The sequence below is a fragment of the Rissa tridactyla genome, chromosome 9, assembly GCF_028500815.1.
Source record: "Rissa tridactyla isolate bRisTri1 chromosome 9, bRisTri1.patW.cur.20221130, whole genome shotgun sequence".
Taxonomy (NCBI): Eukaryota; Metazoa; Chordata; class Aves; order Charadriiformes; family Laridae; genus Rissa; species Rissa tridactyla.
In genome coordinates this window covers 30471027-30496620 of record NC_071474.1, presented here as the reverse complement: position 1 = coordinate 30496620, position 25594 = coordinate 30471027, and the positions used below count along the sequence as shown (strand labels likewise).

Below are 25594 nucleotides of genomic sequence, written 5' to 3'. Positions count from 1 at the left end.
TCCGCCCGCGCCCACAACAAACATGGCAGCGGCGCGGTGGAGAAGACGCTCCGGCGGGAAACAGGGGCCTGCGCCGTGGTAGCCTGCGGGCCGCGCTCGGTAGGAGCGAGGAGAGCGGCGGGACAGCCGGGCGGGCGTGCTGGGTACTTGGGGAGCCCTTCCCGGCACAGACGGGCAGGGGATGTCGGCTGCCGCGGCCTTAGGGGTGCGGTCCCGGGCACCGGCCCTGAGGCACAACGCTCTGCGTATCCCACCCCCCACAGCCGGGCACCCCGCTCCTATAGGGTACCCCATTCCTCCGGGCGCCCCATCCTCCTAACCCCCCGGGGCACCCCATCCCCTGGGGTACCCCATTGCCGGGCACCCCGTTCCATAGAGTACGGTATCCCCAGAGTACCCCATTCTCCCGGGACCCCCATCCACTGGGATACCCCACCTCTAGAGCACCGCACCACTCAAGCATCCCATCCATTGGGGTACCCTATTGGGAGGCACCCCATTCTGTGGAGTGCCCCAGCCACCACCCCAGAGTACCCCGGTCCCCCTCAGGACACCCTATCACCCAGAGTATCCCCCCCAGGGCACCACAGTCCCCCAGGACACCCCAGCCCCTAGGGAGTCTCCCCCGCGAAGGGCACTCCAATCCCCCAGGGGACCCCATCCTCCAGCCACCCCATCCCCCAGGGTACCCCACCTCCCTGGTCACCCCATGGCAGTGCCAGGGCAGCCAGGGCTCTGATGCCCCCAGCTTGGCGGTGCCAGGGACCCCCACTGGCCCCGGCTCCCTCCTGTCCCTTGTAAGCCTGACATCTTGTGCCTACCTGGTAGGCAGATGGGTCCCTGCTAGATGGTGACGTCCCTCTGTCCACGGCATGGAGGCAAGGGATGTCCCCATCCCTGTCCCTGCGCTGGCCACGGAGCTGCAGTTTGCCCAGCGCCTCAGGTGAGCCTGTGATGGGGGAACGGGAGGCCTGCAGCTGCTCCAGCAGGGTGCAGGCAGGGCGCAGGCAGGTCTGGCAGAGAGGAGAGCTCAGAGGGCCAACCCCGCACCCCAGAGGGGCTTTCTTCCTTGTGGCTGGGTGGGCTGGGGAGGGCCTGAACATGGTTTGGCCTTGCAGGGAGCATTTGGAAGAGAGGCAGCTCCTAGATGGGCGCTACCGGCTGCAGGAGGTGCCAGGGGGCCGGGTGGCCCTGCCCGTGCTGGAGGAGAAGCTTGACCAGCTGTGGCTGCCCCAGGAGATGCCCTGTAGGCTGGTCCGGATCCAGGTTGGGAGAGATCCCCCGCCCTGAGCCCTGCCGTGGGGTGACGGGGTCTCAGTCCCACGTGTCACATCCCTCCTGCAGGACCCTGTCCCCTCCAGGGCAGCCCGCCGGCGGACGCCCGCCCAGAAGCTGCGGGACGAGCTGCAGCGGCTGCTGGGCGAGAGCTGGTCAGAGGAGCTGGAGCGTGACGTGCCCCACACCTGGCAGCGGCATGGGGACCTGGTCCTGCTGAGCGAGGACAGCTTCGGGGCTGCGCTATGGGAGAAACTGGGTAAGGGGAAGTGTGTTCTGCCTGCCCAGATCCTGCCCATGGAGCCGCCATGGCCTTTCCCAAAGCTCCCAGGACGGGTGCGTTGCAGGTCCGGCACTCTGGGAGACGGTCGCTTCGGCTCTGGGTGCCCAGCGGCTGGCCAGGAGAGGACGGGTGTTGCCGGATGGAATGCGGTCCCCCAATGTCACCCTGCTGCTGGGCCAGGACGGCTGGGTGGAGCACGTGGACAATGGGATCAGGTAGGCAGGAGCCGTGGCGCAGGATGCGGCCAGGGCGGGGATGCGGCCACTGCGGGGAAAGGGCTGCCCTCATTGGGCTGGTGATATCTCCCAGGTACACGTTCGATGTGACCAAGTGCATGTTCTCACCGGGCAACATCACAGAGAAGCTGCGGGTAGCCTCTCTGCCCTGCTCCGGGGAGGTCCTGGTGGATCTGTACGCAGGTAACAAGGCCGGCAGAGGGCTTTGGCGGGGCAGGGCAGGCAGAGAGCAGTGATGCAGGTACTGATGGCATCCAGGTGGATTTGAAATGTTATTTCCAGCCTGGACTGGAAAAATACCCAGGTAGAGCTCCTGCTCTGTGCGTGATCCATCAGCTAACCTGGCATTGCTGTCCCTGCTGCGTCCCTGTTGCCTTTACACTCTCAGGATGACCTTGCACTCAGGCTCTGCGGAGCACTGCTCTGTACCCAGTGCTGGTCATGGATACATTTAAATCCATGGAAAAGATTTGTCCTTGATATTGTTTCTGAAAAGCTCCCGTAGATTTCCTGAGCCTGTACTGATGTGCTTTCACGACAAGCTGGCACTAACTGAAGCGTCCTGTGCTGTGAGATAAAGGGGGAGATCACGTCAGGCGTTTACATGTCAAGAGAGCCGCTGTTTTGTGCTTGAGAAAATTAGTGCTTCCAATTTGTGCTGCACAGAAAGGATGTGGCACTCACAAAACTCCTCTGGAGTAATTAAAATAAGTGGTAGTCAGGCACTTCTGCACAGAGTGGAAGCAGAGCAGGGCAGGTCTTGAGCTAATGGCCAAAGACCAAAGGTAAAATAAGCTCCTCTGTAAACACTTTCCAAGACAGATTTTGCTTTTGGGGAGGTGTGTGTGTGGGGGGTGAATTTCCGTTTTCCCAGCATCTGGCCTTGTTCCGACCTGGAGCAAAGTGGATGCAGAGAGCCAGGGTGGCAATCTGCATCCTGCCCTGCCTCCATGGAGGAGCGCAGACCCCCATCGGTGCCCAGACCCTGACCTTAGCCACTGCCACCTCTCCTGCCCCCAGGCATCGGCTATTTCACGCTGCCGTACCTGGTTCACGCAGCGGCTGCCTTCGCCCACGCCTGCGAGTGGAACAGCCATGCCGTGGAGGCCCTGCGGAGGAACCTGGCTCTGAATGGCGTGCAGGACCGCTGCCGTGTCCACCACGGGGACAACCGGCAGGTGAGCAGTGCCGACCAGCCGCGGTCCCTCCAGCCCCACACAGCATGCTACTCACTTCCCCTCTCCTTCCAGCTGGAGCTGCGGGACGTAGCGGACCGGGTGAACCTGGGTCTGATTCCCAGCTCGGAGGAAGGCTGGCCGGTGGCCTGCCGCGTGCTGAAGAAGGGCACGGGTGGGGTTCTCCATATCCACCACAACGTGGAGACTCCCCCTGCACCAGCCCCAAGGCAGGCCCCGCTCCTGCAGGCTGAGCAGGGGTCTCCAGAGGGAGCCGGCTCTGATGGAGAGGTGCAGTGCCCAATGGAGGGCAGTGGGAAGGAGACGCTGGGGGCCAGGATCAGGCCCGAGTGGCAGAAGTGGGCTGAAGCCACAGCGGCACGGATCCAGGGGCTGCTGGCAGAGCTGCACAAGCAGCCGTGGCGCACCAGCATCCTGCACATCGAGGCAGTGAAGTCCTACGCGCCCCATGTGCATCACCTTGTGCTGGACCTCGAGTGCCGGCCAACGCTGCCTGCCTAGCTGGCCACAGGCCCTGGCGTGGCTCCAGCTCCCATGAAATGCTGGCATTGGATCATCTGTGGCCAGGAGATGCTACTGTTGCCTGCTGCCACTCTGGACACACTTTTACGTCCCCTCGTTCTTGGGTACCTTCCTGTGCCCAGAGCACTGAAAGATGTGCTCCCATGGGAGATCCCATGGCCTAGGATGGAGCGAACTGGGACTGAGAGTGCCCCGAGTCCTGCGCTGTCTGTGCCTGTTGCTGCCCAAATCTTGGACATTTGGTGCCACTTTTAGCCCCGTTTCCCACAGGAGAGAGCCACAGGGCTGAATAAACCTTGGATTCCTGATGGGCTTCGTTTCAGTGAGTCAGGGACAGTCTTTGTGCTTATATTTACTAGCATGCTTTTGTATTGTACTGGAAACGAGTCTGTTCATCTCGGTTTCTTACCTTTTTGCAGAAATAAGGATGTTTCCCACCCCTCTTCTTGGCGTCCAGTTAAAAAGCGAACACAAGTCCAAGTGTGGGGGTCCTGCCTGGGGAGGCCGGGTCCCCTGGCAGTGGGTGGAGGGGCTTGGGGGTCAAAGCCTCTGTCTGTGTCCTTTGCCCTCAGCTCTGCCTGCGAGCCCAAAGCCCTCTTGCTTTGCATGTGTACCCCTGTTGCAGAGAAACCCCCTGCCCGGGGTGGAAGTCCCACTGGCCTTTTGGAGTCCCTGGGTCCCCGTGGGTTCTCCCCTGTGTCGGTGTCCCATCTCCTCCTGCAGGGCTGGGACCCGTGGCTCTCCCCATCCTGTGTCAGCAGCCGCCAGCGTGGGCAGAGCCGCGTCCTCACGTTGGCTTTGCTCCCAGCCGGCCTCCCACTGCGTGGTGAGAAGCCGCCTTCCCATGGAGGTGAGCCCCATGCCTGGTCCTGCCACGTCTGCTGATGGTTTCCCTGCTGTGGGCAGAGCCGGGGCCGTATCTCTGCCCACGAAGGACGAGGGCAGAAGCCGAAGCCTTGCAGCGGGGCCATCCCCTGCTGCTTGCGTCCCGGTCCCTCGCCCACCGCCGTGCTGGGCTCCCCCGGGAGCGCGGGTGGCTGTAGACTTTGTGCCGGCGTCTGTGTGCTCTTTGGGAGGAGCTGCCTTCCAGCTGCGGGGGGGGCCGGCCCGGGGAGCCGGGGCGGAGCCGTGCCGGAGCCGTGCCGGGGGAGAGCAGCCCCGCGGGGTTGGGAGCGGGAGCTGCGGGAAGGGGGTGGACGGGGCGGGCGCCGCCTCCCACCCGGGCCGCCCCGTCGGTGCCGCAGGTGCGGAGGGTTCGGCCCCTTTAAGGAGGCGGCACCACACACATCCCCCCCCGCCTTTGTCCCCCCCGCTGCTGCCGGGAGGCGCTGGCCGGAGCCGCGGCAGGTACCGGGCGGGGACGGGGGCGGCATCGGCGAGGTTCCTGTGCTGTGCTGCTGGGGGTGGGGGGAACGGGGACGCGGTGTCCCGCGGGCCGCTGGAGCCGGTCAGGCGCGGAGCTGCCTGCGCGTCCCTGTGCCGGCGGCCCTGGACGGGGTGAGTCCCGGCAGAGCGGAGCCCGCGGGCCGCCCCGCCGCCTCCACGCCGGGCCGCGGCGACAGGAAGGTCCGTCCCGCTGGGCTCGACAGCGGCCGCTCCCAGCCGCCAGCCGGTCCCCGGCTCACCGGTGCCCCGGGCGGGGAGGGGGGAACCCTGCGGGCGGGCTGCCGACCCCCGGGCTGCGGGAGCGCCGCTCTGCCCGGCTCCGTCGGGCTCCGGAGCTGCCGCGGTCGCCCGGGGTCCGGCTGTCAGCGCCCGCCGGTGGCTCCCGCCGCTCCCGGGGGGACCGGCAGCTTTCCGAGCGCGGGGTGCGTCTGTGGGCGCAGCAGCTCCCTCCTCCGCGGGGGTGCCCGGGGGCGCTGGGCGTTAGCCCCGGTGCCAGGGAGCCGGCTGAGGTCGGCGGGGCTGGCAGGCGGCCGACAGCCCGGCCCGCAGCCGCGCCGTGCCCTGGGCAGGGCGGGAGGGGTGCGGGCGCCCGGGGCACCGGCCGCGGCGGTGTCTGGGCTGCGGTGATCCGGGATGGGGGGGAGGGGGGCCGGTCCTGCCCTGGGGTGCGGGCACGGGGTACCCAGCAGAGCCGGGGCTACAAGCCCGTGATGTGGCTGCGCTTCACCGGCTGGCTTTGCCCACAGCAGGGACGTGTCCGGCTCCTCTGGCAAGCGATACCGGGTGGAGCGATGTCGGAGGCTGTGGATCTCTCCTTCCTGTCCGAGGCGGAGAGGGATTTGATCCTTCAGGTCCTGCAGCGCGACGAGGAGCTCCGCAAAGCGGAGGAGAGGAGAATCAGGTGAGGACGCGGCCGGGGCCAGGCAGGGTGCTGGTTTCCCTGCTTTGCTGTAGAAGCAGAGGGGCGAGGGTGCAGGCAGTGGGGACCCACGGGGTTCCAGCGTGGCTCTGACGGCTCCCGGTGTTGGGGTCCAAGCAGACGGCTGAAGAACGAGCTGCTGGAGATCCGGCGCAAGGGGGCCAAGCGTGGCAGCCAGCGCTACAGTGAGCGGACGTGTGCCCGCTGCCAGCAGAGCCTGGGCCGCATCAGCCCCAAAGCCAACACCTGCCGGGGCTGCAACCACTTCGTGTGTCGGGACTGCCGTTCCTATGGCCCCAATAGCTCCTGGCGCTGCAAAGTCTGCTCCAAGGAGGCGTGAGTACCTGGGGACAAGTGGCAGGGACCTTCTGCATGCTCCTTCTGTCCCCTTCCTCTTGATGCCCCATGGCCAACCTTTCCTGGCCCAGCTGGTCTTCTCCAACGCAGGGCTGCTGTTACTTCCTAGGGTGGGCACCCATGGTTGGGTGATGGAGAACTGGGTTGTGCTCCACTCTTGGGTCTTCTTCATGCCCACCCGGCTCATTTTCCCCCATTACTTGACTCTGGCATCCCCCTGTGTCCCTCTCACAGCCTGTGTTTCAAGTACCCCAGATTTCTTCTCTCTTGACTCCCCGTGCCCTACAAACCCCATTTTGCTTGAGATGTAGCTGGGCCTGTTGTCTGCCCAGTGCATCGCCTCTGCCCATCCGCCTGCCCAACGTGCCCATGGTGCCTGTGCTGCCCTTGGCCATGGCAGCACCGAGGGTGGCTGTGGGGCAGAGCGAGTAGCCCCCCATGGCTCCTCACTGCCCCCCTGCCCTGCAGCGAACTGAAGAAGACGACGGGCGACTGGTTCTACGACCAGAGGGTCAACCGCTTCGCCAACCGGCTGGGCAGTGACATGGTGCGGCTGTCCCTGCGATACAGGTCGGCAGGTAGGGGTGCTGTAGTGATGCCTTCTCCCGCAGCCCAGCCCTCCAGGATGCTCCAACTTTCCCTGGCACTCCTGTGCCCAGTGCAGAGTGGGCTGGGAGCAGCTCCTGCTCCAGCAACGGGCTCGGAGCAGTGGTCCTCCTGACGCCTCTCTCCTTCCAGCCACCAAAAGAGAGACCGTGGGACAAACCCTCCTCCAGAAAGCTCAGCTTGGCGAGCCCAAAAGCTCCTCCACAGCCCAGCAGCAAAGCCCCCCAGCACCCCGGGAGGGGCCCAGGTGAGGATCCTTGCCGTCCCCTCTGCTTTGTGTGCCAGCTCTCTTCTGCGGGGACGGGAGGGACGCTGCCGCCCTGCTTGGATCATTGGTGGCGCAGAAGCTCTCTCTCAAACTGTTCCTCCTCGCCAAACAGGACATACCTGTGGTTTTGTTTGTCTGCAGTTTGTTTCCGGATGCCTCAGACCCTCGGGATGGCAAAAGTGACACAGAGTCCATGGAAAACATGAGCCTGGATGGCTACAGATCTAGTCCTGGTGGCACGAGGGGCAGGTGAGGGGCTCCCTGGGGCTCCTTGGAAAGGCTGGCTTGGCAGAGGATGAGGACCTTCATCTCAAATGCATTTTTCTTGGTCTAGTGAGGGGGAGGCTGGCTCTGCTGGGCTGAAACCTGTCCCTGGACAGGCAGGTCCTCTGCTCCCTAGGGTTGGGTGCTGTGGGGAGCTTGTGGAGAGACAGCGCTTGCTCTCCGTGGGACAGACCTTTCTGTGTCTCCTGCAGGAGTAACTCCTTGGGGAGAGCTGCCCCTCTCAGAGATGGAAAACAGGTTGCTGTGCCGGCAGGACCCGCTGCCTCCAGCCTGACCCTCCCTCTCCGCTCCAAGAACCAGCTCTCCGACGGACGGGTGCGTGCCGCTGCTCTGGTGGGCTCAGCCCTGGCCTGGGGCACAGGGCTGGGAGCCCCATGGGGTGCCCACTCCTCTGAAGGGACCCTTCGTCCCCAGGATGCCACCATGGGAAGACACAGCAGCGCCTTGGTCGACGAGCATGAAACAATATTCAAGAAGAATCCCCGGCGGGTGGTGAGGCCTGCGGGTGAGAGCTGCATGGATGCAGGAGTCTTTGGGTGCTGACACGTCAGGGGGTGGGTGGCTGCTTCTCCCTAGGCTGTGGTGGGCTCTCGGTGCAGACGGGAGAGGCTGGGGCAGCCCCGTGCAGCAAGGGAGCAGCGGGACTCCACCAGTCCTGCACCATGCCATCATCTCTCGTGCAGACTATACCAAGTCGGTGATCGACCTGCGCCCGGAGGACTTCGTAGGGGAAGGTGGCTCATTGGGGGACAGGAGCAAGTCAGTCCCTGGCCTCAACACAGAGCTGGTGAGACCCTCGGCATGCTGCAGAGCTGGCTACCAGGTGGAGGAGCCATCTACCTGGCTGGCCGTGCCCTGCTGCCCCCCACGAAGGCAGCTTGTCCCTCTCTTTGCAGGAGGAGGAGGAGGAGGACATCGATAACCTGGTGGAGATCCATCGGCAGAGGGTGGCCCGGGGCAGCATGCGCAGCGGCACCTCTTCGGTGAGTCCCCGCGGCGTGGCCGTGCTCTGCTCCGCAGGAAGAAATGATGGAGGAGGGCAGCGCCGATGGGTTGGGTGGGAGGGAGGTGGGGGGGAAGCTCCTGGGGTGCAGGGAAAAGAGCTTGGGGCAAGGGAGCTTCCTCCCCTTGAAGGGCATCGAAAAGCGGAGCCCCAGCTCTCTTCCAGGGAGTCCGCATGTGGGTGGGAGGTGCTGGGTGGCCATCCCCAGCCACAGAGCGGGTAAGAGGGGCTGTGCAGAGGAGGCACGGGGAGCAGTAGCCTCGCTGAGGATGAAGAGGGACCTCGAGTGATGTTCCCCTTGCTCAGCCCTCCCGTGTCTTCCAGAGCACGCTGGGGAGCATGGTCAGCATTTACAGCGAGGCCGGCGACTTTGGCAACGTGGCGGTCACCGGGGGAATCTCCTTCTCCCTGAGCTACGAGCAGAAGACGCAGACCTTGTTCATTCACGTGAAGGAGTGTCGCCAGCTGGCCTACGGGGACGAGGGCAAGAAGCGCTCCAACCCGTGAGAGCTGGGGGGGGGGGCGATGGCCGGTGGTGCTCAGCTGGGTTGTGGGGTGCCCACCAGAGATGGGGAGCTGTAAGTGGGGGGTCTTGGTGAGGCAGGAGGTCTGGGCTTGCCCTGGGGTGCTTGAGGTGTGTGGGGGGGCTAGTTGTGGGGAGATTGGTGAAACGCTGCCTGCTCCTCCCTTCAGGTACGTGAAGACCTACCTCCTGCCTGACAAATCCCGGCAAGGGAAACGCAAGACGACCATCAAACGCAACACCGTCAACCCCCTGTACAATGAGCTGCTGAAGGTAAGGGGGCTGGGGTGGGGTGCAGCCCCGCTGTGAAGCTGGGCAGACGCTCGGCCCTGGGGATGCTGCTAGAACAAACTGAGGGAGGGATGGGCTCCGAGCCCTGAGGGCTCAGAGCTCTGCAGAGGCCGCATGTCCAGGCGCTGCACCCTACAAGCTGGAAAAACCCCCTCCCAGGCTGGGTCGCTGCCCTGGTGTGGCTGTGGTGTCAAGCCCTGGCTGCTGTGGCGGGGTGCACAGCTGCAGATGTGAACGTGTGTCACACACAGCCTGTGTTCCTGCCTCCTGTGGCATCCCCCAGAGCTTCTGCTTACCCTGGACATGGCTTTCTGTGGAGAAGGCTCCTGGGCCACTGCAGGCAGGGTACACTGGCACGAGGGTGGGCAGCATGGCTGCAGAGGCAGAGATAAGGTGGTTCTGGGCCCCAGGGCAGAAGCACTTGGCACTGCCCTTCACAGTCCCCACTGTGGCCACCATCAGGTGGTGGGAAGGGCTGGCTCCGTCCTGAGCCCGGCAGCACATGGCTGAGGCCAGGCGCTCTCCGGAGAGGAGGGAAGTGGGAACTGTGGTTGTGTTTCCAGGCTGCCGCAGCCCCGGGTTTGCTGAGCTCTCTTGCTCTGACCACCTGAGGCTCAGTGAGCTGGCAGAGCTTCGCTTGTGGTGGGATGGGGTGGGGTGGCCGGATGCCATGAGTCCTAGTCCTGGCTCCGTGCAGGCTCCGAGGACCACTTTGCCTGGAGAGCACGGGCTCCTGCACCACTGCCCCGGGGCCTTGAGGTTTCATCAGGCTTGGAAAGGGAGACAAAGTGTCTCCTGCATGCATCCATTGCTCCTCAGACCTGCCTCCTCTCCTGCTCGAGAGCTGTGGCAGATAGTGCATGCCAAGCCTGTCCCCCGCCTGGCGCTGCCTGCTCACCGGTGGTTTTCTGTCTCTCTTCCTAGTACGAGATTAACAAGTCCCTGCTGCTTGCGAGGACGCTGCAGTTCTCGGTCTGGCACCATGATCGCTTTGGCCGCAACACCTTCCTGGGGGAGGTGGAGGTCCCGCTGGATGCCTGGAACTTCGAGAGCCACCTGGAGGAGTTTCTGCCCCTGCACGGCAAGGTGCTGGCCCTGCCACCCCGGCCCCACGGCCCCCAGCAGCCTCCCTCGCCTGTCCCTGTCTCGGGGGGTGGCCCTCATGGGCAGAGGGGCGCGGAGACATCAGCCGAGAGCTGCCAAAAGGCTTGTGCCAAGTCAAATCTTTGGAAAAATGAAGCCCCAGCAGCAGATAGCAGTGCTGTCATAGTAAAAAAAAAAAAAAAAAAAGACAACAAAAAAAATGACAAAAAAAAAGGTAGATTTTCTGCCTTGAGCCTATCGTCCCTATTCCTCGTCAGTAAGTTCCCTATGGGACGCAGCAGGACATTCCTCTGCCCCATCAGGTATTTTCATTCTACTTGCTCGATTGCTCCAAGAGCACAGGTCTTCCCAGCTCCTGGCTGGGAGGAATCGGAGCCAAATTCAGCGAAACAAATGGGGGAAATTGGCTAGGACATCCTGCTGTGGGCTGTAGAGCCGTGCAGCAAGAGCCTTTGTGCAGCTTGATGGCAACAGCCGATGCTGCTGCTGGACTGAAGAGTCTGGGTCCCTCGGCTAGCTTGTACTGCGGGCTCAGCCCTCGGTGTTACTGGGGCTCGAGCAGCTTGTGGAGACCCCTAAACAGCTTTTCCTAAGGGAAGTGATTGAGCGAAAGTGGGATCCCAAAGGAGCCGGTCTGAGTCTGACCTAGTGATGCTGGGGAGGTTCTGCAGGCATCTGTGCTGGCTAGACCAGCTCCAGGAGAAGCCAAGCCCTTTGGCCCAGCACGGGGAGGTGCTGTGTCTAGACCAGGCCATCACCATGTCCACTTTGGCCAAGCGGTGTTTGATACACACTAGCAGTGCTTGATAAGTCTTGTTGCTTTGCAGATTGGGGCGGATGCTGCTGGTCTTCACCAGTACAAGGGGGAACTGGTTGTCTCCATGAAGTACATCCCATCTTCCAAGCACCCTGGGGCCGGGAATGGCAGGAAGGGTGAGTGCTGGAGCTCCAGGATCTCTGTGTAGCCTGCAGGACCTGCTTGTGGACACGAGAGCTGGGTCTGGGTGGTGCCACTGCAGCCTGCTCCTCTGCAGCACCTGCAGGGCTGCTCTGGGTCTGGGCAGACCCGTCTGTCCTCAGGCTGGCCAAGTGGTCCCAGTGCTTTCCTGGTGCTGGACCCACGTGGAGCAATTGTCTGCTGTAACCTCAGTAGGCAGGGCTGGGACGGGAGGAAGGAGGAGATACCAACTGGGGATCTGTACCTGCCTCTGCTGTGAAAGCTGTTCAGCAGGACCTTTCCAGAAGTTAGCAGTGGTAGAAATTAAGGTTGATTAATTCTTGCTGTGTTGCGTTTTTCCCAGGCAAAATGGGGGAAGGCGGTGAGCTCCAGGTCTGGATCAAAGAAGCCAAGAACCTCACGGCTGCCAAATCCGGGGGGACCTCCGACAGCTTTGTCAAGGGGTGAGTGTGTGTCCCAGGTGGGGGACTGTCCCCCCTGGCTGCATCCCAGAACCGCCCTGGGGAGGGATGTGTCTCTGCACTAACTGCCCTGCGCTGCCTGTGTTGGTACCCTGAAAGTCACTGCCTGCCCATCTCTGCCTGGAGATGAGATGCTCCTGGTGGCAAACAGGTTTCGGACGGCTGAGAGGTCGCAGTGGGAGGCTGCATGCAGGGCATGGCTCCAGCTGCTGTCCAGTTGTCTTCCCAGAGGTCCCCAAACCACTGGGCAGCATGGCTTGGGGCAAGCAGGCTGCGGTCCTTGCCCTCTCCTCGCCTTAGACCACCTGCAGTCTGCTGAGCGGCTTTTCAGGAGTCGGGGCAGAGACCCAACCCTTAGCAGACCATTGTGGCTCTTCCTGGGCCATGTCAGGGAAAGTGGGGCTCCAGACCAGGTTCTGGAGTGTTGAGGTGCCCCAGCCCCTGGGGCAGATGGCAGTTGAATACACGCTGCTAACCCAAGGGGTTGCTTCCCCCAGCTACCTCCTGCCGCACAAAAACAAAGCCTCCAAGAGGAAGACGCCCGTGGTGAAGAAGACCCTGAACCCTCATTACAACCACACCTTTGTCTACAACGACATCAACCCCGAGGACCTGCAGCACATCTGCCTGGAGCTGACGGTCTGGGACCGGGAGCCACTGTCCAGCAACGACTTCCTTGGGGGTGTCCGCCTGGGGGTGGGAAACGGTGAGGAGCCCTGGGGTCCCAGCAAGCCCTTGGGGACAAGCAGGCTGGCTTGGGGCTGCCTCGCTGCAGGTAGGAGGCTGCCCCGGTGGTGACTTCTGCCCCTCTCCTTCCTTTCTCCCAGGCATGAGCAATGGGCAGGCTGTGGACTGGATGGACTCCACGGGTGAGGAGCTGAACCTGTGGCAGAAGATGCGTCAGTACCCAGGCTCCTGGGCGGAGGGGACGCTCCAGCTCCGCTCCACCATGGCCAAGCTGCGGCCGTAGGCTGCAGCCCTGGCAGCGTGACTTGGCCGAGGGCCAGCAGCGCCGCTCGGGAGCCGCACTCTCTGCGTGGCTCTGCAAGGCTGCCACACCTGCTTATTTTATTTTATTTTATTTTGCTTATACTTTAATAAACATGACTCTCTTGAAACAGGCTTGGCCAGAAAGTCGTCTTGGCCTAGCTTTGTTTAAAGGGTTTTCCTTTTGTCTTAGGCTCTGCACCAAATTTCAGGCTGAACTGGAGTCCTTCTGGACCCTCCCTTCTTCCCCCCTCGGGCAAAACGCTTTGAAAGGCGCTTGGGTTTTTTTTTTCTTTCCATTCTTCTTCCTCCCGCCCCCTCTCTTCCCCAGTCTGCTCCCTCCTTGTCTTCCCTACCCTCCTCCGGTGCTGGGACTGGGGCAGCCCTGGCTGTGGGGCCAGGATGGCGTTGGGGTGGTGATGGGGGGCTGGTTCCCAGGAAGGATGCATTTCCCAGGTCTCCGTGTGACACACCTTCTGCCAGCGTTGACTTTTATATAAATTTATTTATTCTGAGTTAACGTTCTACTGCCAAAACAGTTCGCAGGAAAGGTGCCCTGTGGCTGGTGGAAGGGGAAGCGAGGGGCAGGGTGAGCTGCGCGCTGGCTGGCTGCTACTGGTTTGGCTGAGCTTTTACTGGAGGCTGTCTGGCAGGACCCTGGGCTGCCCCAGGTGGGGAGGGAGAGGGTTCAGGCTGTGCATGGGGTGAGGACGGCTGCGGGGAGGGTGAAGCTGCTGCATTGGAGGCTGTTGCCCTGCCTGCCCTGCCCTGTCCGCTCTCCTGGGGTCTGGCAGCCCAGTGTCAGGCTTCCCGTCTCCCCCCTGTCCTCCGGGTGCACTCCCGTTTCTCCTGCCATGGTCCTGGCCGGGCTGAGCCGTCCCACCCCGCAGCTGGCTGCTGCTCCTGGCTGCTGGGCAGTGGGGACACTGCCGGCACATGCCCCCTGTCCCCATCCCTGCTCGCCCCTCTGTGCCAGAGCAGCCGGAGAGGGGGCTCCCCTTCCCCTGGAGCTCCTGGGCACCCTGGTCCTCCTCTACAGTGGGCGACTAGAAAAGCAGAAAGGAAGGTGTCCATTCCCCCGAGGCCAGCGGTGGTGGAGTTTGGGGCGCGGGGGGCTCTCCCCGGCGCTGCCTCACTCGCAGGGGTCCCCGCTCTGCGCCCGCCGTGCCGCCTCCCGCTCGCTCAGCAGGTAGGTGTCGATGAAGACGAAGAGCTCGTCGGGGCTGACGGGGGAGATGTAGCGCTCGCGGTCCGTGCCCGCCTTGTCCAGCAGCACAGCGTTGAAGTGGGAGCGGGTGAGGTGCAGGAACTGCCTGCGGGTGCAGGGGGGAGCCGCCGGTCAGGGCTGGGGGGGGCAGTTGGGGCTGAGCCTGCCCACCCCAGGCAACCGTGCTCAGGTCCTCCTGGGATGGTGGCTCCCGTCTCTTCCTCAGTGTCTGTGAGCCCTGGGAGGCTCTGGGGATGCTGTATTCAGGCTTGCTGGCAGTGTCCCCAAATTGCACAACCTCATGCTTTGCCATCCCCAGATGCGACCCCATCTCCGCTCCCCTCCCGCGGGTACTTGTCTCTGCAGGACACTCCCCCCCCCTGCCCTGTCCCCCCCAAATACCTGAGCTCCTCGATGATGCCGAGGGACAGCTGGTGCTCCCGGATGCGTCCCACCTCCCGCGGGGGCTGCCCCACCAGCTCGACGGTGGTGACATGGCGCAGGTCCAGCCCGCAGGCGGCTTGCTGTGGATGGTGGGGGGGGGCGCGGTGAGAAGGTGCTGGGGGTGGAGGTGGGAAAGGGTGGTGGTGGGGGGTCAGCAGGAGGGTGTCCTCACCTGCAGCATGGAGATCTGCATCTTGTAGTAGCGGTTAGAGGGGTCGGGGGCCGAGATGACGAGGAGGCGGCGTTTCTCATGGAACTGATCCAGCAGGCTGGCGGCCGAGCTCACGGCTGTGTTGATCTGCATGGCTGGGGGTGAGAGAGGCCAGCGTGCGGGGAGATGCCATTTTCCACTCCCCCCCTCCAATTCCCATCACCCCTTCCCCACCCCTCCATCCTGCCAGGCATCGTGGCGGGCAGGTCCTCCCCTGCCCCCCATCGCTTACGTGCGCAAAGGGGCTGGGAGCCCGTCCACTGCTGGGTGGACTGGCAGACGCGCAGGGAGGTCCCCTGGTGCTCGTACCCCCCCTCGCACAGGTACTCGCAGGTGGCACCGTAGTTGTTGCCGTCGGAGGTGCAGGAGAGGTAGCCGTTCTGCGGAGGCTTCAGGACGGGGCAGCGCCTCACTGCCAAGGGGGAGGTTGGGTGAGGGGCTGGGGGCCATGGGGCACAGCCCCGGCCGTGGGGCACGGAGCCCGCAGCCGGGGAGGGGGGGACAGCCATTGGAAGCCATCGGAGCCAGCTTCACCTTGGACGCGGACGGTGAACTTGCAGCTGGCTCGGTTGTATGCCTGGTCGTGGGCCGTGTAGCGGATGACATGCTCTCCTTCGGGGAATTCGGAGCCGGGCTCCGGGCCACGCAGCATCACCCTGCACCCGGCACGTGGGTTTCTCCGTCAGGGCCCTGGGATGTGGCATCCAGCACGGCCCCCACAGCCCTCACCGGCGGTGCTTGCGCCACTCCTGCCCTCACCTCTTGATGATGCCATCAGCGGAGTCCTTCACGCGAGGGGGGTCCCAATATACAGTAGCCGTCAGCTTGCCTGGCTCGGCTATCCGCTCCCGCGAATCCGGGCAGCGGATCTTGGGAGGCTCCAAATCTGCCCGTGGGGAGGAGAGGGAGTGGGGGGACCCGCCGGTGCTGGGACCAGGCTACGAGAACCAGGCACCGGCCCCGGGGCTCAGCCACCCCCAGGGATGCTGCACGCAGCCCAGGCAGCCTGTGGCCAGCACGACCTGCTGTAATGCCAGCACCGAGTGCCACCATCCTTAGCCCATGCTCTGGGGCTAATGGCACCTCAGGGACCAGCGGGGACAGAGGTTCCAGGGCTGGGAGGGCAGGAGCCAGCACTTGGCAAAGCCTGGGTCAGGGGTGGGGGTGATACCTTCAGGCACCCCAGGGATGGACAGGGATGCAGCGTGGGGCTGGCGTGACGGTAGAATTTACCTACACAGATTGGCTCGCTCCCGCTCCAGCGCCCGTCCTCCATGCAGACGCGGCTCCGGTCGCCCTCCAGCTGGTAGCCGGGCAGGCAGGTGTAGTCACAGCGGGAATCCATCTGCACGCCGGCCGAGCACACGTAGGAGCCCCGCAGCACCGCCGGCAGCACATGGCACCGGATTTCTGGGGACAGAGAGAACAAAGAGGGGAGGGAAGCGGCTGCCAGGCCATGCTGGTGGGCACAGCACCCTGGACTGGCTGCTGGGGAGGCTGGCAGGCCGATGGCTGGGGCACACTCACGTCGGCAGTACGCCATCCCAGACCAGCGGCGGCTGGGCAGGCACTGGACGGCGCTGGGCCCCACCAGCCGGTAGCCACGGGTGCAGCTCAGCTCGCAGCGCGTCCCCAGGCTGCTGCGGTAGGACCCCCCCCGGGGTGAGTAGCAGGTGGCTTCTCCACGGTGGATGTTGAGGGTGGCACACCACTGGGGCACTGGGGGAGAGGAGGGAGGTGAGGGGGGCAGCCGGCCCCACCGTGCCTCAGTTTCCCCATGAGGGCCCGAGGGATGGGTTTGGGTGCCGGTACCTCGGCGGTAATCCAGGGCAGGCTCAGGGGGGGGTTCTTCCACGTACACTTCATTGGTGTGGCTCTCTGCTGCGTAGTAGCCAGACCCTGGGGAGAAGGAAAGAGATGAGGCGGGTGTGTGATGGTTCATGGCCACAGCAGCACCCAGGCGATGATGCCTCCCCAGGCAGCTGCACCCTCCGGCCCCGAAACATCCCAGCAAACGATCCCACCCCCGGGCAGACCCCGTCCTGCTGTCCCTGGGGCTGCCACCAAGGGTTAAACCCGGCGGACAGAGCCCGATCCCCAGCGACGGACATGGTGTGCGCTGGCACCAGCCCGCAGACTAAACATCAGCGGCAGGAAACGGGGGCTGGCGTGGAGTGGGCTGGCACCCACCCCTGGCTTCGCGCTGCCAGGAATTCCTCCTTCCACCCGCTCCTGTGGCATGGTCCTGGCCACCACACGTCCCCAGGGAAGGAAGCAAGCTGCCTCTCCTGCCCGTCCCAGCAGAGGACGGGGATGCAGCCCCTCGCTTGGGCACTAGAGAAGGATGAAGCTGCTGGGGGGGGGCAGTTGGCCAGACCTGCTGGCCCCACACCATCCATGCTGTGCGGAGGGCCCCCATGCCCCACGGATGGGGGGAGGACACCTTACACCAATCCTTGCGGGTTCCCCTTTGTGTTCCCGTACTGTGTTCCCATGGGCGAGGGAGGGAGCTGTGCAGGGGGAGAGGGATGGCTTCCTTCACCTCGGCCCCGGCGCCTCGGCCGGCTGCGGCATTCCCCAGCTCTGAGCTCATGTTTCCTCTGCGTTTCCGCCGGCCCCCGCCACCGCTGCCCCCTCCTCGCCGCCAGCCCACCCCACCGCAGCCCCCGCTCCGGCATGGCGGGGATGCTCAGCCCGGGAAGGGACCCGGGGGAAGCGGCAGCCCTGCTGCGGCTGCCGCCATCTCCCCTTCCCCTTGCTCTGGGATTTGGGAAGGGGATATCCGCCCAGGCCCATCCAAGCAGCAGCCCCGCCGTCGTGGGGAGGAAACTCCATTACAAATCTTTCCGACATGAACTTTACCACAGAGCGACTGGCTCCCCACTGCTTCCCACAAGCTTCGTTAAGTCTCCCACTCGTTTCCACAAAGCCTTCTATCCCGACGTCCTTCCCACGCTGCCACGGCTGCCTTTGGGGAGCACAGGGCTGCCATCCGTGGGGCTGGCGGTGGGAGTGTATCAGTGGCACAGTGAGCAGGGCTGCTTCCCGGGGGCTACCGAGCCCCCCGCTGGGGCTCCAGGGACGGGGTGGGCCATGTCCCCACAGGCAGATGTGCTGTTTAATTGCCATGTTCCCTTTTCGTGCAGGCGCTGCCTTCTCCGTCTCACCTGGGGACAGCTCGGAGCTCCGGCTGTGCCGGGCAGGAGCATCCCCACGCTGGCAGCGTGGCAAGAGGATGGGGAAGGGAGCAGGGAAGGGGGTAGGGCTTTTGGGCAAGGGCTTTTAATCCTTGACCCAGCTGCCTGGCTGCCGGGGGGGGAGGCTGGGTCTGAGCATTCCATCCAGGCAAACATCTGCCGGCCGATGACCCCCGCGGGAGACGGGAGTCAGTGGGAAAGCTGTGCAGGGGCGGGATGGAGAGGCTGGATGTCTTCTCTCTGGATGCCTCCCAGCACCCCCCTCCGCTCATTCCTGCACCCCCCAGCACCTCCCCACAAGCACTGCATATCCCCCTGGCACAGATGCTCTCCCCGGCACTGCCGTACCAGGGCACCCCCCGCCTCTACCCCTCCCTACTGCGAGCCCCCCGAGGGGAGCGGGACCCTGTGGACTGCCGCCCTCCCCCAGGGGAGCCCCACACCCCCCCAGCACTCACCTTCATGCCACGTAGATGACACCAGCCTGGTGAGGACAACCAGCAGGACGGGGGCTGCCTCCTGCACCATGCCGGGGGGGGTGGGGGGCCGGGGGCTGGCCAGCCCGTCTGCTGCGCTGGGTCCGAGGGCAGCAAGGATGGAGAGGGGCTGGAAACAGGGCGACGGCCCCCCCACCGTCGCTTTGTCACCACACGGACGCCTGACCCTCCTGCTTGCACCGAGCAAACCTACTTTTCCCTGCTGCTGCCCGTCCCAAACATTCAAAAGCCGTGAGTCAGGCCCAAAAACGATGAGATTGTCAAAAATAATAAATCCCAGGATCACCCGTTTTCCACTGCACCTCCTGCTTCTCCGAGGCTTTAAAAGGTTGTCAGCTTTTTTTTTTTTTCTTTGCAAGCAGAAGAGCCAAGAGCTTGTTTTGACACGGGAGAGAGGGTAGCCAAGCCTGTGCCAGCCCTGCCGGGAGCTGGGAACTGGGGTCCTGGGGAGACCGAGGACCCTTTTCCCACCTCCTGCTGGGAGGGAGGGAGAGACCTCACTGCAGACGGCGGGCTCCGAAACCGCTCCAGAGGCAAGTGATTCCAGCTGGGGTCTGTTTTCCAGCTGAAGTTCAGCCCCTGTGAGGCTGCGGTAACGAAGCGTGTTCGTTAGGACCCGCCGCCCCGCATCCCACGGGATCAGGCAGGAGGAGAGGCAGGAGCCGGAGCCACCCGGGATTTTGGCTCTGGACTGCCCACGTGTGTGGGGGGGCGAGGGACGAGCCTGGCATGGACAGGTAGGAGACCTGGCACGGGGTGGCGGCAGGGGGGGGACGGGACATGCTGCCTGAATGCACTAATTATGTGGCGGCCAGGCCGGTAAGCACACTAATTAATAACACAGCTGTCCTGAGTGGGAGAGGGCTGCCAGGAGGCCACCATGAGGGGCTGCTTGCTACAGGGTGTGGGGAGCCCGCAGCCCCCCACAGACCAGGTACATCCTCCAGGAGGGGACGGGGTGCTCCCGCCATGGCGGGCAGGATGCCCATCGCCTGCTGGCATGGTGGCCATGCCATGTGCGGCTGTGCGAGGTGGCTGCCCCAGCTGGTCCTTGCTCTGCTGGGGGACACCTGGGCAGGGAAAGAGGGGCCATGCTGCGGCTGGGGCTGCATCGCCCACCACTGGGGCAGGAGGGCAGGGACTGGGTGGCACAGTGCAGGCAGGAGGTGGCACAGGACAGGCAGAGGTGGCATGGTGCAGGCAGGAGGGGGCATGGGACAGAGAGGAGTGGCCCAGAACAGGCAGGAGGTAGCCCAGAGTAGGCAGGAGGTGGCATGGTGCAGGCAGGAGGGGGCATGGGACAGGCGGAGGTGGCATGGGACAGGCAGGAGCAGCCCAGAGCAGGGAGGAGGTGACACAGAGCAGGCAGGAGGGGACATAGCACAGCCAGGAGTGGCACGGGACAGTCAGGAATGGCCTGGAGCAGGCAGGAGGGGACATAGCACAGCCAGAAGTGGGCCGGAGCAGGCAGGCGGGGACATGGGACAGTCAGGAGGGGACATAGCACAGTCAGGAATGGCCTGGAGCAGGCATGAAGGGACATGGGACATTCAGGAGTGGCCCGGAGCAGGCAGGAGGGGACATGGGACAGGCAGGCTCCGCCCCGCCGCGGAGGCTCGTCCCGCCTTCGGGCGCGCTCGGCCGTTTCCGTGAGCGCTCGGCAACTTCCGCTGCCGCTCGGGAGGCTCCGGCGGGGCGGGGCGGGGCGGGGCCTGCCCGGCGCGGGGCGGAGCGCGGCGCGCGGCGCGGCCCGTCCCGGCAGAGGAGGGCCCGTGTCGGCCATGGCGTCCCCGTCGCGGCGGCTGCAGACGAAGCCGGTGATCACCTGCCTCAAGAGCGTCCTGCTCACCTACACCTTCGTCTTCTGGGTGAGCTCCGACCCCCGCGACATGTCGCGGCCGCGCCTCCCTGTCGCGGCAGGCGCGAGCCACGGCGGCTTTTCCCCTCTCCCCAGGTGTCGGGTATCGTGCTGCTGGCCGTGGGCGTGTGGGGCAGGGTGAGCCTGGCCGTCTACTTCTCCCTGCTGGACGAGAAGGCCACCAACGTCCCCTTCGTCCTGGTGGGCGCCGGCACCGTCGTCGTCCTCCTGGGCACCTTCGGCTGCTTTGCCACCTGCCGCGGCAGCACCTGGATGCTCAAGCTGGTGGGTGGTCCTGGAATGGGTGGGACGGGGTCCCATCCCCTCCTGACCTATCACAACCCGTCCTGACCCGTCCCATCCCATCCCAATACATCCCAACACTTCCTTCCCCATCCCATCCCAACCTCATCCCATCCCAACCCCATCCCATCCTACCTCATCTCATCCCAACACATCCTTCCCCATCCCAATCCTATCCCACCCTGTCCCACCCTACCTCATCCTACCCTATCCCATCCTACCCTGTCCAGTCCCATCCACCCCATCTCATCCCACCCCATCCCATCCATGCGAGCCCACCCCATCCCATCCTACCCTGTCCCATCCCACCCATCCCACCCACCTCGTCCCATCCCGCCCTTTCTGCCCGCAGTACGCCATGCTCCTGTCCCTCATCTTCCTCATCGTCCTGGTGGCCGCCGTTGTGGGGTTCGTCTTCAGGCATGAGGTGAGTCTGGGTGGCCACTGCTGTCTCCCGATACTGCAGAGCGAGTTTGGTGCTGGTTTTAACCCAAGCGCAGTTGCAGATGTTGCTGGAGGGCAGCGATGATGTTGGCAGTGGTGCTTTGTGTGACTAAAATGGGGTTAAAAAAGCCCAAAGAGCAGCTTGGTCCCCGTAAGAACCCATAATGTCCCCATAAGGACGAGGATGGGTGCTGGGTCTGCCTAGCGTGGCATGCTGCCCCTCCGCCAGAACACGCAAAGTAGCCCTGGACGTTAATTTCTGGCTTTTGTCTATCTTCTGCAATAATTTCTGTAATTAAAGCTCCTCTGAGGGTTCCCGCGCTGCGGAGCAGCCTGCTCGGGGGGCGGTTGGCACCGTGTAGGTCCTTGTTATTACACGCGGCATCCCTGCCGCCACAGCGCATCCCAGCCTGCCCTGTAATACAGCGTTTAATTGCCTGGGTGGCCGGGAGAATGTCTGCTGGCCGTGGCCGGATTCATTCCTGCCATCGCCAAGAGGTGACTAATGCGGGACCGCGGGTCCTGAAGCAGGGGAGGGGATGGCAGCACCGCAGAGACCTCTCTCTTGCAGATTAAGACAAATTTTGAGAGTAACCTCAACCTGGCCTTGAGGGACTACAACGTGACCGCGGATCGGCACAGCGAGGCAGTTGACACCATCCAGAGAACCGTGAGTGCCGCCGGCTGGTGTCTGTCTGGTCTCGGGGAGGCACTCACCTTGCCCTGGGGTGTCCCCTGGGACCCCCTATGGTATCTTCATGCCCATCGCAGTGGTTGGGATCCTTTTGCCCTGTGGGATTTTGAGTTTGGGAGAAGATGCTGGGTGCGGTGGGGGCAGTTCCTAGAGAGGTGAGGGCAGGGGAGCTGCGGGAATGGTGGTAGGACTGGGGGGTCAGTACTCTGGTGCGACCATGCACCCTAAGTATGCTTTCCCCTCCAGCTGCACTGCTGCGGGGTGCAGAACTACTCGGACTGGGAGAGGACCGAGTACTTCAGCCAGAGGGGCATCCCCCGCAGCTGCTGCAAGAGCCAGGACGACTGCTCGGAGGAGGATCTGAAAGACCTGAGCAAAGCCAAGCTGAAAGTGTTTGTGGATGTAAGTTAAGCTCAGCAAAATCCCCCTGCCAGTCCTGGAGGTGGGGAGGGCAGAGCTGGGTGGGTGGAGAAGGGCTTCTCTGGGAGGCTGGAAAGGAGAACTGCACTCTCAGTGCAATCCCTGTGGCCCCGGGACTCCCCTGATAGGCGAAGGGTATGGAGGAGCGAGCTCCCCCTCATGCCTGAGGTCCCCCCCACTCCTTCCTCGGAGGCCAGGGACCAGCCGGACCCAAGTGTTTGGGAAGACAGTTGAATAAGGAGGTCATTTGCCAGTTTAAGTTAGTTTCGGCAGCACTGACGTCTCTCGACAGCCGTGCAAAGTCCTGACCCGTTGGTGAGCGCGGGTGACCTCATCCAGCAGGGACGGCCAGGTGACGCAAGGGACGTTCCTCTGATGAGTCACCTTGCTCAACCCAACAGCTCCCCGTTGGGAGCAGCCCAAGGGCAGCGCTCCCCGTGATAAGGCGGCTGGGAGGCTGCTTGGCGCGGTGCTGATAGGGAGATGACTTTGCTGAGGTCAGGCAGGAGGGTGGCAGCCAGAAGCCCTGGGCTGCCCGTCTGGGAGCATCTTTCCCTGGAGCTCTGGGGAGGTGCCGGTTTGTGCTCTGGGGCGGGGTGAAAAGCACTGGACCCACATATTCGCTTTGCCTCCTCTGCAGGGTTGTTTTTTCCTGGTAACGTCAACGATGGAGTCAAAAATGAGCGTTGTGGCTGGAATCTCCTTTGGCATTGCGTGCTTCCAGGTAACTCTCCATTGCTGGCTGGCACAGGAGGAGTGCAGAGTGAAGCTAGCCTGTCTCTGGACGTATTTCATTTCTGGTGTGTGTACAAAAGGCACGGCCTGTCTCAGCCAGGGAGGAGCAGCTATTCTGCAGATCCCCCTTGGGTTTAATCTCGCCACTGAGCAGCTTCCAGTCTCTTAAAGCCCAGGCTGAAGCACCAGCTCTGTTTCTGTGGGTCTGGGTTATTTGAGAATAGCTCCTGTCTGAAACAACAGACTTCAAGAAAACCCAAACGGAGCCTGTGCCGTGCTGAGTGAACTCCCTGCGCTCGCTGTTGGCAGGGATCAAATCTGCGCCTTTCCTTTTCCTACCCACCGACCTTCCATTTCATCAGGGAGGCGTTTTGGCGTCACTTCTGCGGGGCTGGGTCCCTACGAGCAGCTCACGCCCCGCAGGCTGCCCGACCCTGCCACTGCTCCATCTCCCTCCTGTTCCCCACCCTCTCCTTTATTTTATCCTGCTCTGGCAGGCTTTATCCCGGCAGGAAACGAGAGGCCCCTTCCGCATCCCACCGAGGGAGGCTGGCTTTGGAGGGGCTTGAATTCACCCTCCCCTTGATCCGGCATGCAGAGGCCATGGCATTAGCCTGGGACCACCGTCTGACGGCCCCAGCGTGGGGAGAAGGAACCCTGCCAAGATATTTCTTCTGTAATGAGCGTGTCACTGCACGTTTCCCGTAACGGATGGACCGCGCTGGGGGAGAGGCGGGAGCCAACAGCCCCCGGCTGCACTCGGTGCTTCCGAATGCTTCCTTTCGGTTGCGGCTGGGAGAGCCGTGAGCTGCTCTGCCGTGCCCAGCCGCTCACCCCGCTCTCCTCCTTTAGCTGGGCTGTCCTCGCCGTGGGGTCACTGAGACGTGACCCGCGTGCAAACGGTGAGCTGCAGGGCTCCCAGCCGCAAAATTATCTTGGCTTATGCCAGGCTTGGGAGTTTTATTTGGCTTTTATTGCTCTTTCAGTAAGCCGTGCTGTGTCGTGCGGCCGGCAGGGACCCATCATCCTAATGTGCCTCTAGCTTTGCTTGTGTAGGTCGGAGTCCAGCAGGATCTGGCCCTAAATGTCTGTGCAGGGGCTGGGAGGCCACGTTGTGATAACAGTAGCGTGTCCTTCAGATGTTGATGTGAAAATGGCAACCTTGCTTCCCTGCTGTCCTTTCAACGGGGAGAGGTGGCTGCTATTCTCTAGTGTCCATGTAATGGGCTGTGACGCTCCTGATATCTGTGTAATCTCCAAAATTACCGTAAAACAGTAGATGCTTCGTGAAGCAAAAATGTAACGGGACGGGATGTGGAGCATCTCTTGCGAGGAGCTTGTTTGGCTGATGCCTGCTGGGATCCTCCGCTTCAGCCTCCCTCAGTTACTCCGAAGCAGGGCATGGCAGCCCGTGTTGTGACTTATAAATCCCACTGTTCTTCTTTGTAATTTATAAAACTGATGTGCTGGAGCGATTTGTCAGGCTTTTCCCCTAAAACATCGCATCCTGGTTTTGGCTACCTCTGATGTGTGGGTTGTGTTTTTGTTTTTTTTTTTCTTCACTTTTTCAGTTGATTGGCATCATTCTCGCCTGCTGCCTGTCCCAGTACATCACGAACAATCAGTACGAGATGGTGTAGCTGGCCCCTAGCATGCTGTGGCTGTGGCCAGGTAGGTCTCTCCAGCCCTGTAAGCTCGGTGGGCCACCTCGGCATCCCCAGCTGCTGTCTGGTCCCCTTTGGGGACCTTCAGCAGGGTGGCAGGTACCACTTTTGGGGGCATGTGATGATAGAGGGCAACTGCAGGACCGTGTCTGCTGCATCATTTTAATCTGCGTATAAATCCAGCCTTGTCTGTTAATGCTTTGTCTTGTGCCCTGCAGGGTATGCTCTCCGTGGCCGGGGAGGATGCCACCACCTCCCGTTTTCCTCTGGACACCGTTTCGTGAAATCTTGCTTTGAACTGACTGATCTTCTTCTCAACTAGCTCATAGAAAGGAGTGCAGCAGCTGTCCTTGTGCGCTCAGGGACTTGTCCTAACACTACTCTGCTGTGCCACCGCCTGGGATGATTAGTGTAGCTGCGGTGGTTACAGCACACGCGCTCCTGTGGGCGACACAGCCCCTGGCTCTTTATTCGGCCGGCGGTGCGCTTGAGTGCCAACCGGCCTCGCGGGGCTCCCAGTGCTCATCTTCGGTGCCTCCCTCGGGAAAGCGATGCTTCCCCTTACCTCTGGCAGCCCCCCGATGTCCCCTCCCTCCCCGGATGCGGTTGCTTTTGAAATGGGACCGTTGCCCTGGTAAAACGGGACCCTGCCTGCCTGAAAGCCCATGGCTCAGCAAGGTCTCGGTTTGTTGCCAAGCTCTCTTTCATCCGTGACCTGGGTTTTATATACTTTTTTATAGTTGTACTTTTTTAAAGTACAGGCTGTAGTGATTCTTTGTAAGCTGTAGCGAGGTTTGGTGATGTAGCTCCTGGTGCCTTTACCTTGGTAGGTGTCCTTGCACCGAGTCAGCTGTGACTTGATCGTCAGTATTATATGCTGCTTATCTCATTTTGTGTATTAAGTAGAATTCTTTTGTCCTGAGACACAATAAATATTAAGATATTTTACTCTATGAAACCTCCTTGGCTTTTCTTTTCATTTGCTGGAAATTCCTCTGCTCGAGTCGCTGCAAAGAGCAGCAACCCCCCCCAGAGGTAATCTGCTCACCCCAGGCCAGACGATAACCTCTAGATCATCGCAGCTTGCGCTTTCCCAATGCTCCCTGGTGCACTTGTACTTACAAATAACTTCTGTAATGGAATTTTTCATCATAACAGCGGTTGTGTAACAGGGCTGAAGCAGAAAGCCTGGAGCATCCCAGCCCAGGAGCTAGGCGGATGAGCTCAGACCCGTGCATCCTCCGTCGGCCGCTCGCTCGG

The 25594-nt window shown here is 62.7% G+C and overlaps 3 protein-coding genes across 14 annotated transcripts; 2 read left to right on the top strand and 1 right to left on the bottom strand.

Annotated features, from left to right (window-relative positions):
- Positions 1 to 4: 4 nt before the first annotated feature.
- On the top strand, positions 5 to 12848 carry SYTL4 (synaptotagmin like 4). 10 transcript variants are annotated; one of them, XM_054214287.1, is made up of 23 exons: positions 5 to 99; positions 829 to 943; positions 1119 to 1266; positions 1345 to 1534; positions 1623 to 1773; positions 1868 to 1977; positions 2815 to 2972; positions 5645 to 5799; positions 5938 to 6153; positions 6643 to 6752; positions 6913 to 7027; positions 7190 to 7297; positions 7525 to 7648; positions 7748 to 7838; positions 8017 to 8120; positions 8230 to 8316; positions 8661 to 8839; positions 9030 to 9132; positions 10075 to 10236; positions 11082 to 11187; positions 11556 to 11655; positions 12171 to 12379; positions 12501 to 12848. In XM_054214287.1, exons 2-23 carry the CDS (start codon positions 873 to 875, stop codon positions 12641 to 12643), a joined length of 2940 nt encoding a protein of 979 aa, XP_054070262.1. In that variant the 5' UTR covers positions 5 to 99; positions 829 to 872; the 3' UTR covers positions 12644 to 12848. The 10 variants fall into 10 exon arrangements, with proteins under 10 accessions (XP_054070262.1, XP_054070263.1, XP_054070271.1 ...); XM_054214288.1 differs by lacking the exon at positions 829 to 943 and having other exon boundaries at positions 7 to 99; XM_054214290.1 differs by lacking the exons at positions 5 to 99; positions 829 to 943; positions 1119 to 1266; ... (2 more) ...; positions 1868 to 1977; positions 2815 to 2972 and adding an exon at positions 3491 to 4362 and having other exon boundaries at positions 5648 to 5799.
- A 62-nt stretch (positions 12849 to 12910) lies between these two features.
- Positions 12911 to 19822, bottom strand: SRPX2 (sushi repeat containing protein X-linked 2). 2 transcript variants are annotated; one of them, XM_054214298.1, is made up of 10 exons: positions 16713 to 17103; positions 16335 to 16421; positions 16050 to 16241; positions 15756 to 15932; positions 15282 to 15408; positions 15057 to 15178; positions 14755 to 14934; positions 14484 to 14617; positions 14270 to 14391; positions 12911 to 13973 (listed from the first exon to the last, which is right to left on the bottom strand). In XM_054214298.1, the coding sequence occupies exons 1-10, from the start codon at positions 16939 to 16941 to the stop codon at positions 13793 to 13795; spliced, it is 1551 nt and encodes a 516-aa protein (XP_054070273.1). In that variant the 5' UTR covers positions 16942 to 17103; the 3' UTR covers positions 12911 to 13792. The 2 variants fall into 2 exon arrangements, with proteins under 2 accessions (XP_054070273.1, XP_054070274.1); XM_054214299.1 differs by lacking the exon at positions 16713 to 17103 and adding an exon at positions 18178 to 19822 and having other exon boundaries at positions 12916 to 13973.
- Positions 19823 to 19929: 107 nt separating this feature from the next.
- Positions 19930 to 25292, top strand: TSPAN6 (tetraspanin 6). Of its 2 annotated transcripts, XM_054215365.1 has the most exons (8): positions 19930 to 20084; positions 20171 to 20359; positions 20730 to 20804; positions 21393 to 21491; positions 21762 to 21917; positions 22576 to 22659; positions 24242 to 24341; positions 24553 to 25292. In XM_054215365.1, exons 1-7 carry the CDS (start codon positions 19998 to 20000, stop codon positions 24308 to 24310), a joined length of 759 nt encoding a protein of 252 aa, XP_054071340.1. In that variant the 5' UTR covers positions 19930 to 19997; the 3' UTR covers positions 24311 to 24341; positions 24553 to 25292. The 2 variants fall into 2 exon arrangements, with proteins under 2 accessions (XP_054071340.1, XP_054071341.1); XM_054215366.1 differs by lacking the exon at positions 20730 to 20804.
- Positions 25293 to 25594: the final 302 nt, after the last annotated feature.